The sequence below is a fragment of the Lithobates pipiens genome, unplaced genomic scaffold, assembly GCF_037356315.1.
Source record: "Lithobates pipiens isolate NorthernLeopardFrog02 unplaced genomic scaffold, aLitPip1_a1.2 Scaffold_13, whole genome shotgun sequence".
Classification (NCBI taxonomy): Eukaryota; Metazoa; Chordata; class Amphibia; order Anura; family Ranidae; genus Lithobates; species Lithobates pipiens.
The window spans coordinates 517,066,161-517,083,366 of NW_027507718.1; the positions used below are offsets into that span (position 1 = coordinate 517,066,161).

At 49.5% G+C, this 17,206-nt stretch overlaps 1 protein-coding gene across 1 annotated transcript in view; it reads right to left on the bottom strand.

The window, feature by feature from the left end:
• Positions 1–5,775: 5,775 nt before the first annotated feature.
• The window catches only part of LOC143975928 (uncharacterized), a 92,327-nt gene continuing 80,896 nt past the window's right edge, over positions 5,776–17,206 (bottom strand). Inside the window, exon 8 of the mRNA XM_077478461.1 lies at positions 5,776–6,825. Coding sequence (XP_077334587.1) covers positions 5,918–6,825 — 908 coding nt within the window. The 3' untranslated portion in view covers positions 5,776–5,917. The remainder of the gene's footprint in view (positions 6,826–17,206) is intronic.

Here is a 17,206-nt window from a genome sequence, read left to right on the forward strand (position 1 = left end):
CCCCAGCTCCCTCGGCCTCCCCGGCCTGACCCATGCACCTGCGCCGAGCAGGGGGCGCCGATTCCAGGGATGATCCTCCAGGCCTCCCAGCCATGCTCCCCTGTCCCCTCCTCCTGGCCCCACTCCTGGCAGAGTACCTGGTGCTCCCTTCCCCAATTGGGGTGGAGGCTGGTATCGCTGCCATCCGCTGGGGACGCCGCTCTGTGCTGACCTCGCTCCTCGTGGAAGTGTGTGCCACCCGCGGGGGCCCCCCACGGCCCGCTTCGGGACTGTAGCGCTCGGGCGGCCTGGAACGCCGTGCCCGTGGAGTCTCCGCCGCCCCCGCTCATCGCCGCCTCTCGTTCTGCCGCCACGGCCGCCACCTGCCCCTGTAGCCATGCGGCGCCTTCCCGTTTAATGGCGGCCCTGAGCTGGGCCAGAAAATCCGCGGACACCATTACAAACACGGAGGAGCGGCGAGGGTCTGCCTAATCTCTTCCTCCTCCGCTCTCCAAGTGACCTAACTTCAGCTCGGCTTCCCGGCCGAACGTAATGGCTCCGCCCCTTGACTCCGCCTACCCGGCTTCTTAAAGCGGCCCAACTATGTTGTATCTAAAAACGGCGACAGTGCATACAAAGCAACTGTCATGCCGTCCCTGCGCTTACAGCCTTTGGCTGCTGCTCCGTGGCCTCTCTTGACTTCCGAAACTGTGATAGGTAGCGAGGAGTGAAATAAAAAATGTACGCCCTTAGAAAGCCTGAAGGCAGTGATTTATTCTGGGGTCCTGTCAGGGCCGCCATCAGGGGGGTACAGCCGTTACAACTGTAAGGGGCCCCCGGGGCCAGAAGGAGGCAGGACAGATGAAGGGAGCCATGCTGTGAATTACAGAAACAATCTCACAATGTGTGCTCTCTGTGACATTCAGCTCAGACATCGAGCTCTTTACTGCCACTTCTGGCTACTATGTGCATGTGCACCCCTTGTGTACTGGGCTTTTATGTGTCTGCAGCATGTCAGCTTTATGAAAATGAGCTGGGACCAGGTAGGAAGAAATTCTTTACAAGTATGGGCTTTGAAGGAATGGGAGGGGGGCTGTTTGTGTAGGGGGGGAGGGGCAGAGCCTTGCGTGTTTACAGATTTTTGTATTTGTGGGTCTGACATATATTTATATATATATATATATATATATATATATATATACAGGTGTGTGTGGGGGGGCTGGGATGGCATATATACAGGAAGTGGCGATGCGCCCATTAAGGGTGCGCGGGCGCCACCCCCTCTCTCCAGCCAGCCACTGCTATGTATCATGGATAGATTCATGCATTGCATAGCATGATACTATCCATGGCCGCTGTAGCCACCCCCTATTCAGGCATCCAGACCCTTTTTGGGTGCCGGGCGCCTGAATTACAGCGGCGGGCATGTATTTTTGAAGCACCTGATTAGAGCCATAGGCTCTAATATGCTTCAAAAAAAGTGAACTGCGAGAGCAGAACATTGCGCTCGCAGTTTACCAAGGTGTGTTAGAACAATTAATATTTGCTTTGCTAACACTGAACCGCCTCTCTACCCTGTTACCCTTCACCTGATTCACTGTGATTGGATGCCTATCAGGAGGAGGAGAGGAGACTCCGCTGCCACCCGCTGCCCCACCGAGATAGGGTAAGTGCCGGGCGGACAGCGAGCGGCCGGGGGGGTCACAGTGTTAACTTTTAAATGGGCACAGTGGTGGCATTTTATGGGCACAGTGGCAGCATTTTATGACACAGTGGCAGCATTTGATGGGCACAGTGACTGAATTTGATGGGCACAGTGGCTGCATTTGATGGCACAGTGGCTGCATTTGATGGGCATAGTGGCTGATTTCAATGGGCACAGTGGCTGCAATTGATGTTTTTTTCTGAATTGTTCAGTTTGTTTGCACCCCCCCCGAAAAATTTTGAGCACCAGTCGTCACTGTATACAGGTGTGTGTGTGTGTGTGTGTGGGGCTGCCATTTATACAGGCGTGTAGGTGGGTTGACACACACACATATATATATATATATATATATATATATATACAGAGGTGAGGGGGGCTGACATATATACAGATGTGAGGGAGGCTGACATATATAGGTGTGTGTGGGGGGGCTAGCATATATACAGGTGTGTGGGGGGGCCGACATAAATACAGGTGTGTAGGGGGGCTGACATAAATACAGGTGAGTGTGGGGGGCATGACATATATTCAGGTGTGAGGGGGGCTGACATATATACAGGTGTGTGTGGGGGGGCTGACACATATACAGGTGGGAGGGGGGCTAACATATATACAGGTGTGTGTGGGGGGGCTAGCATATATACAGGTGTGTGGGGGGCTGACATATATACAGGTGTGTGTGGGGGGCTGACATATATACAGGTGTGAGGGGGCTGACATATATACAGGTGTGTGTGGGGGTCTGACATATATACAGGTGTGAGGGGGCTGACATATATACAGGTGTGTGTGGGGGTCTGACATATATACAGGTGGGTGAGCGGGGCTGACATATATATACAGGTGTGTGTGTGTATTTGGGGGGGCTAGCATATATAGTATAGTGTATGGGGGGTGACATATATACAGGTGTGAGGGGGCTGACATATACACAGGTGTGAGGGGGACTGACATATATACAAGTGTGAGGGGGCTGCAATATATACAGGTGTGAGGGGGCTGACATATATACAGGTGTGAGGGGGGCTGACATATATACAAGTGGGAGGGGGCTGCAATATATACAGGTGTGAGGGGGGCTGACATATATACAGGTGTGAGAGGGCTGATATATATACAGGTGTGAGGGGGGCTGACATATATACAGGTGTGAAGGGGCTGACATATATACAGGTGTGAGGGGGCTGACATATATACAGGTGTGAGGGGGCTGCCATATGTACAGGTGTGAAGGGGGCTGACATATATACAGGTGTGAGGGAGGCTGACATATATACAGGTGGGAGGGGGAGACATATATACAGGTGTGAGGGGGCTGACATATATACAGGTGTGAGGGGGGCTGACATATATACAGGTGTGAGGGAAGCTGACATATACACAGGTGTGAGGGGGGCTGACATATATACAGGTGTGAGAGAGGCTGACATATATACAGGTGTGAGGGGGCAGACATATATACAGGTGTGGGGGGCTAGCATATATACAGGTGTGGGGGGGCTGACATATATACAGGTGTGAGGGGGCTGACATATATACAGGTGTGAGGGGGGCTGACATATATACAGGTGTGAGGGAGGCTGACATATATACAGGTGTGAGGGGGCAGACATATATACAGGTGTGGGGGGCTAGCATATATACAGGTGTGGGGGGGCTGACATATATACAGGTGTGAGGGAGGCTGATATATATACTGGTGTGAGGGGGCTGACATATATACAGGTGTGAGGGGGCTGACATATATACAGGTGTGAGGGGGGGCTGACATATATACAGGTGTGAGGGAGGCTGACATATATACAGGTGTGAGGAAGGCTGACATATATACAGGTGTGAGGGGGCAGACATAAATATATATATATATATATATATATATATATATATATATATATATATATATAAAGGGCAGGCCTAAAGCTGTGTAAGAGGCCCAAAAATGTATGATGGCTGCCCTGGGACCTGTACGCGGCTGACTGCCAAAAAGTCTCACACATGTGGTATCCCCATACTCAGGAGAAGCAGCAGAGTGTATTTTGGGGTGTAATTTCACATATGCCCATGGAATGTTTGAGCAATATATCATTTAGTGACAACTTTGTGAAAAAAAAAATTGTGCAATTTTCCCGAAACTTGTGGCAAAATTTAAAATATTCCATGGACTTAACATGTCTCTCAGCAAATAGCTTTCCAAAAATGGGGTCATTTGGGGGGGTTGCGCTATCTTGGCATTTCATGGCCTTTGAAACTGTAATGCCGCGTACACACGACCGGACTTTTCGACAGCAAAGGTCCAACAGAATGACTCCTTCGGACAAATCGATCATGTGTCTGCTGTCCAAAAATCTGACGGACTTTAGAAACAGAACATGTTTCAAATTTTTTCACCAGAACTCCACCGGACTCAGTTCCTATCAAGAAATCCGCTCGTGTGTATGCTAGTCCGATGGACGAAAACCAACGCTAGGGCAGCTATTGGCTACTGGCTATGAACTTCCTAATTCTAGTCTGGTCATACGTCATCACGTTCGAATCAGTCGGACTTTGATGTGATTGTGTGTGGCCGTTCATTCGGAAAGTCCGTCAGAACCCTGCCGGAAGTCCACCGGGAAGACCGTCGGACCTAGTCCACCGAAAAGTCCAGTCGTATGTATGCAGCATGATAGGTAGTAGGGAGTGAAATCAAAGGTTCTATTCCTGTACTCAGGAGAAGCAGCAGAATGTATTTTGGTGTGTAATTTCACATATAACCATAGCATGTGTGAGCAATATATCATTTAGTGACAACTTTGTGTAATTTTTTTATTTTTTTTTGTCATTTTTCAATGCCAAAAAAATAAAATATTCAATGTGCTCAAATTCCTTGGGGTCGTCATTTGGAGGGGGGGGGGGGGGATTGTACTGCCCTTCTATTTTAGCACCTCAAGAAATGACATAGGCAGTCATAAACTAAAGGCTGTGTCAAGTCCAGAAAATGTACCCTAGTTTGTAGACGCTATAAGACCCCTTTCACACCACACCGCCGATAGCGTGGGCGGTAAAACGCCGCTATTTATAGCGGCGTTTTACTGCTGGATTTGCGGCGGATTTGCGGCGCATTTCGGCCACAAGCGGGGCGCTTTTACCCCCCGCTAGCGGCCGCGAAAGGGTTAAAACCGCCGGCAATACGCCGCAATAGCGGCGTTTTGCCGGCGGTAATACAGCGCTGCCCCATTGATTTCAATGGGGAGCAGCGGTGGAGGAGCGGTAAACACACCGCTCCTTCACCGCTCCAAAGAAGCTGCTGGCAGGACTTTTTTCTGACGTCCTGCCAGCGCACCGCTGTAGTGTGAAAGCCCTCGGGGCTTTCACACTACACACAATGGTGCAGCTTCTTTAGGGCGTTTTTGCAGGCGCTATTTCTAACGCTATAGCGCCTGCAAAACGCCCTGGTGTGAAAGGGGTCTAACTTTTGCACAAACCAATAAATATACACTTATTGACATTTTTTTTTACCTGAGACATGTGGGTGAATGCATTTTGGCCTAAATGTATGACTAAAATTGAATTTTTTGTATTTTATATAATATAATTTTGTTTCAAAATTTTCAGTTGCAAAAAAACCCCCAAAAACGCAGAGGTGATCAAATAGAAAGCTCTATTTGTGGGAAAAAAAGGACACAAGTTTTGTTTGGGTAGAGCATTGTATGAAATGCTCTGGTCATTAAGGGGGTAAATCCTTCCAGAGCTGAAGTGGTTAAAGGATAACTAAAATATTTAAACTTAGCAAAAGTCCTCTCCTTCTCATGTTAATCGTATGGCAGAGGCAAATGCCTCCGAGAGTTTCGTCCTACGTAGGCTGGGTGGTGCTCATCTCTTCTAAGCTGATAGGGCTGTGTGGTTCTGTATATACTGTATGTCCTATATGTACTCCACAGAGCCTTAATGAAAAAAATGTTTTATTAAGTCATATAAATAAAATATAGCTTTCCTTTAAATAACGTAAAATTTTAATTTAAAACATTAATTTTTTTTTTACGATTTATTTCTTATTTGGTCTATACAAACTATTATTTATAATTGTGTTTATTACACCAAGCAAAATGGATTTTTCCATATTTATAAATACATCAAATACTATATATTTAACAGATTTTCTTCTTAATAGACTAGCAACATGCTATAGATAGTAGAGTATTATGAGAAAAGTGATTCTGTATTTTTTGATTATATGTATTATTCCCATCATACAGTTTATTGTCCTTTATTTCTAAGAAAGTCTATTTTTGTATTGAGATCAGGTCTGAACAGAATTTTGTAACATTTTGGGAAAAACATACAGCCAAGAAGTCCAGAACTTGATGCCATTATAGCAAAAACCTCCACAGCCACCATGTCTTTCCCTTTAGTGCTCAGATAGGCCGGGATCATGGCAATCCAGACACTGCAGAACACCAGCATGCTGAAGGTGATGTACTTGGCCTCATTAAAACTGTCTGGTAATGTTTTGGCTAAAAAAGCTATAATGAAACTCACAGCTGCCAGAAGCCCCATATATCCCAGGACAGAGTAGAAGCCGATAACTGAACCCTCATTACACTGAATGATGATCTTTCCCTGATAAGAGTGAGTGTCTCGATCCTGGAATGGAGGAGAAATAGACAACCAACTAACACAGATTATTAATTGAACCAGTGAACAGACGCACATTATAGAAATGGGAAATCTGGCTCCCATCCATTTTTTCCAAAAACTCCCAGGTTTGGTGGTTTTAAAAGCAATACACACCATGATACTTTTGGCAAGTAGAGAAGAGACAGCAACTGAGAAGATGACACCAAAAGAGGTCACACGCAGCATGCAGGTTACATCTACTGGACGTCCGAGGAACAAGAAGACACAGAGGAAGCTCAGCATGATGGAGACCAGGAGAAGATAGCTCAGGTTCCGGTTATTAGCTTTAACAATGGGGGTGTCCTGGTAATGTACAAATATCCCCAATATTAAACCAGTCAGAAGACAACAGAGGATGGAGAGAGACGAAAATACTGCAGAAATTGTATCATCAGTGTAGGAGAGAAATTCCACCGATTTTGGAAAACACCGATCCTTCTTCTCATTTGGCCATTCATCATCAGGACATTTCATGCAGTTTTCACTGTCTGCAGGAAAATCAACACAAACACAATGATCCTGTTTGTCAATGTTTTTAAAGAGACCCCATCACCACACATCACTTTTATTTGTAAACTTTGGCAGTGGTAGACGGTACAATCTACGGTACTTTCAATCTGCAACAAAGATTCTTTAAAGCAATATTAAACTTACAAAGAAATGTATTATATTGCAGCTAATGCCGCGTACACACGATCAAACAATCGGGTGGAAAAATTCCCGGCAAACTCAAGTCCGCCGGACAATCCGCCCGTGTGTAGCCTCCGGCTGACTTTTTTTACCCAAAAGTACGGTGGACTAAGAAAGTATTTTTGCACTCCAATCTGTCCGCCCTGTGTGTGCTAGTCCGCCGTACTTTTGAAATGAGCGGACTTTTCCCGCGCGGAGAAAAGTCCGCTCATTTTGAGCGCGTCTCCAGGTAGCCGGGGCCAGCGAAGGAGGCGTCGCTGGCCCCGTCACCTGGTATGGACTTAAAGGGGAACCCCTACGCTGAAAAATCGGCGTGGGGGTCCCCCCAAGGCCACATCAGACCCTTGTCAGAGCGCCCCCCCTCCTGAGCCGTGCCAGGCTGCGTGCCCTCAACATGGGGGGTGCCTTGGGGTAGGGGGGGCCGCGCGGCCCCCCCACCCCAAAGCACCTTGTCCCCATGTTGATGAGGACAAGGGCCTCTTCCCGACAACCCTGGCCATTGGTTGTCGGGGTCTGCAGGCTGGGGGGCTTATCGGAATCCGGGATTCCCCTTTAATAAGGGGGCCCCCGAATACCAGCCCCCCACCCTATGTGAATGAGTATGGGGTATAATGTACCCCTACCCATTCACCTGTAAAAAAAAGTAAAAAAAAACACACAAGGGTTAAAATAGTTTATTGAACAGCTCCGGGGGTCTTCCGTCTTTGGGGGTCTTCTCGCCGGACTCCTCCGCTATCTTCTGCTAGCTCTTTTACTAGCGGAGGAGCCCGGCTTTCTTCTTCGCCGCCGCCCTCTTCTTCCGACTTCGGGGGTCTTGTCCCCCTCTTCGGAGGTCTTGTCCCCCTCTTCGGTTCTTGTTGCCGGGTCACCGCGCTTTCTTCTAGCTCTTTTACAGGCGGTGGCCCCGGCTACCTGGAGACGCGCTCAAAATGAGCGGACTTTCCTCCGCGTGTGTGGGCGAGTCCGTTCATTTCAAAAGTAAGGTGGATAGTCCGGAGGACTTAGTACGCCGTATTAGTCCGCTGAAAAAGTGCCGTGTGTGGGCAAGTAGCTCGTTCAGAAAGTCCGGCGGACAGTCTGGCGGGAAGTCCTTCAGACTAAGTCCGCCGGATAGTTGGCTACGTGTGTACGCGGCATTACTGAACCTTTAATGTGGTGGCTGCATTCGTTTTCTTTTTTCCCCATTACTTTTATTTGGTGGTCAGACCAATTACACAGTTCCATTCTTAGCCCTTGTACACACGGTCGGACATTCTGACAGCCAAATCCGTTGGATTTTGTCCGACGGATTTGGTCCGATGGATTTTGTCCGAAACTGTTGCATACACACGGTCGGACAAAGTTGTCGGAAAATCCGATTGTACATAACGTGATGACGTTATTTGTTACGACGGGACTACGTTCAGGCTAGTAGCCAATAGCTTTGGTCTAGGAATTTGATCTGAGCATGCGTGGCACTTTGTCCATCGGAGTAGGCTACACATGATCAGAGTATGTCCGATCGGAGCATTATGTCGGGAAATCTCAGACGGAAACAGTCCGATGGAGACCACACACAGTCGGATTATCCGACAAAGCGGTCTGATAGGACACGTTCCGTCGGAATCTCCAACTGTGTGTACAAGGGCTTAGGGTGTCTCCACTTGACAGGAGGAGCACCAGGGCCAGCCATGGACATCAGCATTGCCAATATGGGGAAAGGATAGTGTTAGACGCACTAGCAGATTTAGATGGACTTGAACAAAGCTGGGTTACAAAAATGAGCAATAAAATATATAATGTAAATTGAAGTGCTTCTTTATTTAAATTACAATAATAATAATCAAGTCCATTACTGAAAGGGATAACAATAAACCATAATAGGGGATTCAAAATATGATCAGGTTAAAATAACACATATAGAGTCCTTCAGCGTTAAAGAGGAAGTAAAACCTGATGAGTTTACTTCCTCTTTCATTCCCTGCAAAGGTAAAGCATAATGGACTACTGTGCATCCCATAGTAGTCCATTATGTGTCACTTACCTGACACAGGAGCCAGCGAAGTCGCCGCTGTCCCCTGTAGTCCGGCGCATCCATCTTCTCGGTGGGGTCTCGCTGCTCCGCCGCTGTCATTCGGTGAAGCATGCATGCGCACGGGAGACGGTGCCGCGCTCAGCCGCCTGCGCTCCGCTGTCTACGGCGCATGCGCCGTAGACAGTGGTGTCTGTCTTTCGGCAAATATCTCCTAAACCGTGTAGGTTTAGGAGATATTTCTTGGACCTACAGGTAAGCCTTAATCTAGGCTTACCTGTAGGTCAAAGTGGTTTGTAAGGGTTTACAACCACTTTAAGGCGAAATGGTAGCTAGTCAGAAGACATTTATCCAGACTGGAGACCGCCACCTTTAACACCACATGATGACATTAGTTTTGGATAGATTGAATTTGAGGAAAGGGTATGACATGCATACTAATATGTCTGGTAGTAAATTAGTAATGCGTGAGGATATTGATGGGGTGAGCTGAGGGGTAGAAAGATAGATTTGGATGTCAACAGCATAGATATGGTACTGGGAGGCTATCAGCTGACCTAGGGAGGAGATGGAGATTGATGCTTTGTAGGGAGAATCAGCCAGATCACTGTTCATAATATACAGAGTTCTGTGTTTTGTTTTTTTAAGCGGTAGTAGACCCGCTGACATTTTTGCACTGCATACTAGCTCATTATGAAACACCTACCTTAGAACGAGGTGCCGTTATCTCACCCGGTCCACGTCGAGCGAGCTGACATTTTCCCCCAGCGTGTCCGGGTATCGCGGCTCCAGCGCTGTGAGTGGCCGGAGCCGCGATGTCGTCACTCCTGCGCATGCACGTGGGAGTCTTTTTCCCGGCAAGGTCCGGCATCTACCGGACTTTCAGCCGAGAATCCCGGAGCGCATTCGCCGCTGAAGTCAGAGGGTCATTGCAGGGGGAATATCTCCTAAACTGTATGGCAGACTTTCTCAACCTTTTCAACACAGAGGAACCCCTGAAATAGTTCTCTGGTCTCGGGGAACCCCTGCTAAAAATTAGATATATGCAATTCATTATACATTAGTGTGATGGTCAATGGGAAGAATGGTCCTTATACTTGTGGTCATTGGGAAGAATGACCGCCTTACAGATATCTAAAAAGATCAATAGGATCTTGGGAAAAGTGGGAACTTATCTGAGAGGCAGAAATCGCCCAATGCTGAAGGAACCCCTAGCAACCTCTGGGGGAACCCTAGGGTTCCACAGAACCCTGGTTGAGAATCACTGCTGTACGGGTTTAGGAGACATTATTTTTACCTACAGGTAAGCCTTATTATAGGTGCAAAGGTGATAAAAATCATTGGGCGCCAGACACTTCTTGGATGTAAAAGAGGTTTTATTTCTTTGACAGTCCTTTTTTTTTTTTTTTTCCCATAAAGATTTTATTAAGGTTATAACACAGGCAGGTACAAGCATGTAGAAGCAAAACAGGCTTAGCGTACAATACAAGTCAAGGCAAAACTTACGAAAAGGCAGGAAAGATCTCCTGGGTAAACCCAGTAATAGGTAGGGGGGAAGGTGTCCGTTCCAATGTTCTTTTTATAGTAAGTGCAAATGTCACTACTCATGAGCACAGGCGATAGAAGAGGAAAGCTGGACGGCGACCAGCACACGTCCAGGTCTCCCAATGATAAATGTGCGGATGGGAAGGATCAATTATGGCGGAAACGGCACAGCCGGGTATGGGGGAGAGGAAGAAAGAAAAGAAAAGGCAGGGGGGGGGGTGAAGGGAGGGGGTGTGAAGAGAAGAGGGGGAGAGAGAGAAGGAGGAAGGGAAAAAGACAAGAAAGGAGGGAGAGAGAAAGGAAAAGACATGACAAGAAGGGAAACAAAGAGGGAGAGGGAAAGGAAAAGGAAGAGGAACAGGAGAAGGGAAAGAAGAAAAAGGGGGGGGGGTGCAGCCCCTCAGCCAGAGTCAATCGGGGGGAGGGGAGCAGGGAAAGGTTCTAGGGGCCCGGGAACGGGTTTAGGCACTAGAGGAGGGAACGTGTCGCTTGAAATCTGCGGTAGTGGTAAAGTGTGACCAACAGGCCCAGGTGATCGAGAATTTCTCTGTCCTTTCCTGCGCGATATGGATCAGCTCTTCCATGTCACCAATCCTGGAGATAGTGGCAAACCACTCACCCAAGGTTGGGGTGTGTGTAGTCCGCCAATGTCTGGGGATGCACAATCTTGCGGCGTTGACCATGTGCATAGCTAGGGATTTGAAGTAAGTTTTTTTAGACAGGGACGTGTGATGGAGAAGAAACTGCTCCGGTGTAAAGTCCAGGTTATAGGTGGTGACTGCCAGGATAAGTCTGTGGACTTCCCTCCAAAATAGTTGGAGGCTTGGGCAAGTCCACCAGACGTGAATCATCGTCCCAACATCAGCATTGCATCTCCAACAGATATTTGGGACGGCAGGGGAAAATTTGTGGAGGCGAGAGGGGGTCCTGTACCATCGTGTGAGGATTTTATATCCATTCTCCTGGACAGCAACATTCATCGAGCCACCGTGTGCATATTCGTGAATTCTCGTCCAATCTCCGGGTGACAGGGAGGTCGCTAGTTCCCTATGCCAGGAAGATTGTGATGGGGAGAGGGCCAGGACACCCGGGTCCGAAATGAGAGCATACAGGAGGGAGATGAGATGCTTCTGAGGTGTCTTACGATTGCACAAGTCCTCGAAGGGGATGAGTCGTCTCGTCCAGCAATTAGGCGCATCTCGGGTGGAAAGAAAGTGACGAATTTGTCGATAGGTCCAGAATGAAAAGGAGGAGGACTTGGAGAGGCTCTCGAGAGTGGCATGGGAGGCAATCCTACCCCCTAGGTAGAAGTGGGAGGCCAGAACGTCCTCGAAAGGCCATTCCCACTGAAGAAACGTGGGTGAATTGCCAGGGGGGAAATCCGGATTGCCTCGCAGCGTGGTCAAGGGGCCCGGGGTCGGAGCAAAATCTAAGCCAACTGGGAGTTTCTTGAAAAGTAACAGGGAGGTGTGGATAAATGGGTGCATGGCAAGCGCCGGGGGCCATTGTGACTGGAGCAACCAGGGAAGAAGGTGGATAGGTACAGGGGAAAAGGCATTTTCCAAGAGAACCCAAAGTTTATCGCGGGAGTGAATGTTCCAGTCTGCGATTCTAGTGAGATGGCAGGCTACATAATATTTATAAAGGTCCGGGAGGGCAATACCACCTTTTGATTTGGGCAACGTGAGATGGGCATACTTGATCCTCGGGGGCGAACCTCTCCATAAGAAGGTAGAGCACACCCGCCGATAAGAAGAGAAAAAGGAATGGGGCAGGGCTATAAGGATGGTTTGGAATAGGTAAAGAAAGCGAGGTAGTACAATCATTTTAAGCAAGGCCGCCCGGCCAAACCATGACACGTTTAAATGCTGCCAATCTTTAAGGTAATTTTGGGTTTGGATCAAAGTAGCATGGAAGTTGAGGGAGTAAAGTTCCGGAAGATGATGCGGGAGTTTAATACCTAGGTAGGAGATCGCGGTCCGTTCCCATTTAAAGGGAAAGGAGTCCTGACAATGGGTTACTTCGGAAGGGGGCAGGGTGACATTCAACGCCTGGGATTTGGTATAATTAATTTTGAGGTTGGAGATTCTCCCAAAGGCCTCAAGGTCTTGGAGTAGAGAGGGCAGGGAGGTACGCGGGGACGTCAGGGAGAGCAAAACGTCATCAGCAAACGCGGAGACCTTATATTCCCTGCCCCCCACCGCCACCCCCTTGACATCAGGGTTTGCCCTGAGTTTGTTTAAGAGGGGTTCCAAAGTAAGGATATAAATTAGGGGGGAGAGGGGGCAGCCTTGGCGAGTGCCATTGGTGATGGGAAAGGCGTTCGATAGGTGGCCATTTACTCTCACCGCCGCAGTGGGGGCGGAATACAGTGCCATGATAGAAGCGAGCATGCGGTCCCCCAGTCCCATGGTTACCAGGACTGCTCGCATGTAGTCCCAGGCCACTCTATCGAACGCCTTCTCGGCATCAAGGGAGAGCAGAAAGCCTTGGGTTTTGGACGAGGTGAGCCAGTGGTGTAGATTTAAAGCACGGGTGGTGCCGTCCCGGGCTTCCCTACCCGGGACAAAACCCACCTGGTCGTTAGGGATGAGGTCAGGAATCAGGGGCAGCAGTCTGTTGGCAAGAATCTTCGCATAGATTTTTATGTCTACGTTTAGTAGCGAGATTGGCCTATAGCTAGACGGTAGAAGGGGGTCTTTGCCTTCCTTCGGTATTACCGAGATGTGAGTTCTCAACATCTCACCTGGTTGCGCAGACGGATCAGCTAGGGCGTCAAACGTGTGGAGTAGTTTAGGGGAAAGGACATCTTGGAAAGTCTTATAGTACTGAAGGGAAAACCCATCAGGACCCGGGCTTTTACCAACTTTCATTTGTTTAAGGGCAACATCCAGCTCGAGGGGCGAAAACTGCGCCTCTAGAGATTGTACACACTGGGGGGGGATAGATTTAGGGCCATGGAGGGAAAGAAATTCCGTAATGAGGGCATTGTGTGTGTCACGCGCAGTCTGGGACTGTCGGGGCGGTCTGAGGTTGTAAAGTTTGGTGTAGAAGGTTTCAAATTCCTTTGCGATATCAGCATTCTTAGTCAATAGGGGGCCCTTAGAGGACCGTAGGTTATGTACAGTGGGGGACAGTTTGGCGGATTGGACAAAGCGCGCCAAGAGACGGCCACATTTGTTGCCATGTTCATAAAAGATTTGTTGGCCAAGGATGTATCGCCTCTTAGCGCGTCTGCCCAACTCCTCCGCGATTAGAGTGCGAGTTTGGATCAGGTCCTGAAGGGTGGATTGGGCCTGAGATTGTTTGTGGGCAAGTTCCAGCAATTTCAACCGTTGCATAAGGGAAGATACACGTTCCTGGTGAAGTTTTTTGGCCTGCGAGGACAAGGCCAACAGCTCTCCTCTGATCACGCATTTGTGCGCCTCCCAGAGGGAGATCGGGGAGACTACTGAACCTGAGTTCTCCTGAAAGTACAGCCGCAGACGTGTGCGGATGCGTTCCAGGGCGAGGGAGTCCTTAACAGTGGACGGGTTAAAACGCCAGATTTTTGTCTTAGGGCAAGATTCGGGGAAAGATAATGTGAGCGTGATAGGGTGGTGGTCAGAGAGGAACATGGGTTCAATGGAGGAATGGTGCAGGAGGGGGAGGTCGGCCTGGGACAGGAAGAAAAAGTCAATTCTGGAATATTTTTGATGGGGGGCCGAGAAGTAAGTGTAGTCTTTGGTCGAGGGATAGAGGGTGCGCCACGCATCGTGGAGAGACAGGGCTTGCAGTTGGGCTTTGATCTGGCGTAGGGCCTTATAGGGCAACGATGAGGTTCCGGTGAACGTATCTAGGAGAGGGTTTAGGGGCACATTAAAGTCACCCGCCATAAGGAGCATTCCGTTCTGGAAGGAGGACAGAAGGGCACAAGTTTTGCGGAAAAAGGTGACCTGGTGCTCGTTGGGGCAATAGATATTGGCCAACGTGATCGGCGTGGATGCGTAAGTACCTTTGAGAAAGACGTACCTGCCCTCAGGGTCCACCAGGGAGTCAGTCAAATGGAAATTGGCATGCTTGGAGATAAGGACAGAAACGCCCTTTGATTTCGCAACAGGATTGGTGGCATGGAAGGCAGACCGGTATACGTGGTTTGACAGTTTCGGAATGGCATCGGAACGGAAGTGCGTCTCCTGCAGAAAAATAAAGTGAGCTTTGAATTTGGTTAAAGATGAGAGCACCTGGGACCTCTTTTCCGGTAAGTTTAGACCCTTCACATTAAGGGATACACATTTCAGCTGCAAAGGGCCACTAATCGGGGGAGAGGGCTGCATCATCAGAGGCAAACGGAAGCAGGACCCACACCCGGGATCAGTAGGAGTAGGGATCTAAACGGGAGAAGGATAGAAGGGGGGCTACACCCCTAGGAGAAAGCGGATGAGAAGGGCAAGAAGGGGAGGAAAGAGAAAGGGAAGGGAGGGGGTTGAGAAGGTGAGATCAAGAGAGAGGGCAGGGAAGGGACAGAAGAAAAGACAAGGAGGGGAGAAAAAGAAAGGAAGAGCCGGAAAAGAAGCGGGAAGAGGAGAGAAAAAGGAGACAAGGGTGGGGATCCGGAGGGGGGATAACCAGAGGTAGGGTTAGACCAGCTACCCACCGAAAGGGGTGGAGGGGGGATTCCGGTATGTCAGCCTAATCTTCAAAGAGACCGCTGTGTGGGGACTGTAAAACAGGCGGGGACCGCAGGATGGCCGCGTCCCGGGGGTGAGAGTGGAGGTGAGGGGGACTCCACCTACTGCAAGGTGGGCCCAAGCGTAGTGGGGAGCCTACCAAGGAAAGGGGGGATCCTGAGGGAGGATCATGTATGGAAACAGCAGGAACAAACTTTGAACACAATATCATGCAGTACTCGCAAACAAAACATGAAAGAGATTTCAGTTAACAGTCAAACAACCTAGATCGCCTTACAAATTGAAAACAAAAAAGGAGAGCCGGAAGTCAGCCAAGGAGAAGGAAGTCCGTGTACCAGCCAGTTCAAAGGGATGTAATAAAAAAAAAAAAAAAAAAAAAAAAAAACCCCAACAACCCCCCCCCCACGGTGCAGTAGTCCCATCTAGAGGGTGAGGTGTAGACCAGTACATATCCATTAGAGATATTCTCCGGAGAGAGCCAAGCAGATGGAGGCGTTCAGGGTCCACAGGCTTCCAGGTACGATTATGGGGGAAAACGAAAAGACCAGAGGACAGCCAGTAGCTAGTGAGTAGGAAAGCGCACGTTTCAGTTCCTCAGGAGGCGTGGGAAGCTTTGTGTCACAGGATCTCGGAAGGGGAGCGAGCGGCATAAAGTAGCGAACGAATCCATCGCAGGAACGGTGTGCATTAAGTCTATGGCCAGAAGCCGAGCGTGGGGATGAGGTGGAGGCACGACAAACTCAATGCAGGTGAAATCTCCACTGTGCACTATACGAGGGGAACGGCGTCCCCAACGTCATTCAAGCCATAGATCAATCCAGTCTCCCCTCATGTTTCCAAAGGATCGAGACGAAGGCTCAGAACGAGTCAACAGTAGTGGCAGGTAGCGGACGAAGTAACTAGACGGTGATCCATGCGGGTAGAGTCGTTCGGGGGGGCTGGAGGACAACTCCGAGGATAGGCACATGTTCGGAGAATGAGGGGATCCTGTGGGTAAAACAAACGACCCGGGCCATCAGTGAAAACGGAAAAGGGGATAGAGGGAGAAGCAAGACAGGTCCCGAGGGAGGGGGGGTGGAGAGGCTGGTGTGGTACTCACGGACGGCAGATCTTCGGCGGCAACAAAGTTCCTCATTCCACCAAATCTTCCCCTCTCATCAACGGAGGAGAGGGGCTGCGCTGACGCATGTCGCGGCGTAACGGGCGGGCATTCGGCGACACCGGTCCAGGCCTACGATGACGGGATCGCTGACGAACCGCTTTCGGTGAAGGGTTGAGCGTCACCGGCCTCCAAGGTTCAGCTGGGAAGAAGATGGAATACCAGTCCGGAAGTTCAACAAAGGGGAGATCAAGTTGAGCACAAAAGGCCGGAAGGTCTTCAGGCGTACGGAGGAGAGCCGAGCGCCCCCTGGCGGAGGCGGATAGGCCAAAGGGGAACCTCCAACGATATTGGATGTTCCTGGTGCGCAGGGTTTCCAATAATGGTCGCAATGCCTTCCTGTTCTGGAGGGTAATCTGCGAAAGGTCCTGAAACAGCTTCACCTCAGCTCCATTAAACAGTATACGACCTCTCATACGTGCTTTGCGGAGTATTTCTTCCTTGAGGGGGAAATTCACAAGGAAACAAATTATGCCTCTGGGGGGCTCAGAGTCTCTGGGTGGAGGGCGGAGGGCACGGTGAGCCCTCTCCATGTCTATGGGGGAGTCCGCCGGCCGCTCCATGAGGTCGTTAAAAATGGCGCATAGTGTTGGCTGAATGGCGTCAGGTTCGACGGTTTCGGGGATCCCTCGCACCCGAATGTTGTGCCGGCGGCCCCGATTGTCGAGGTCCTCGACATGCCTGTGAAGCTCAAAAACTTGGGCAAGTTGGGAATCATAAGCAGACTGTACCTGGCGAATGGCGGCAGCGTGTGTCTGTGTGGTCTGTTCCACGCTGTCCATGCGGTGGGCCAC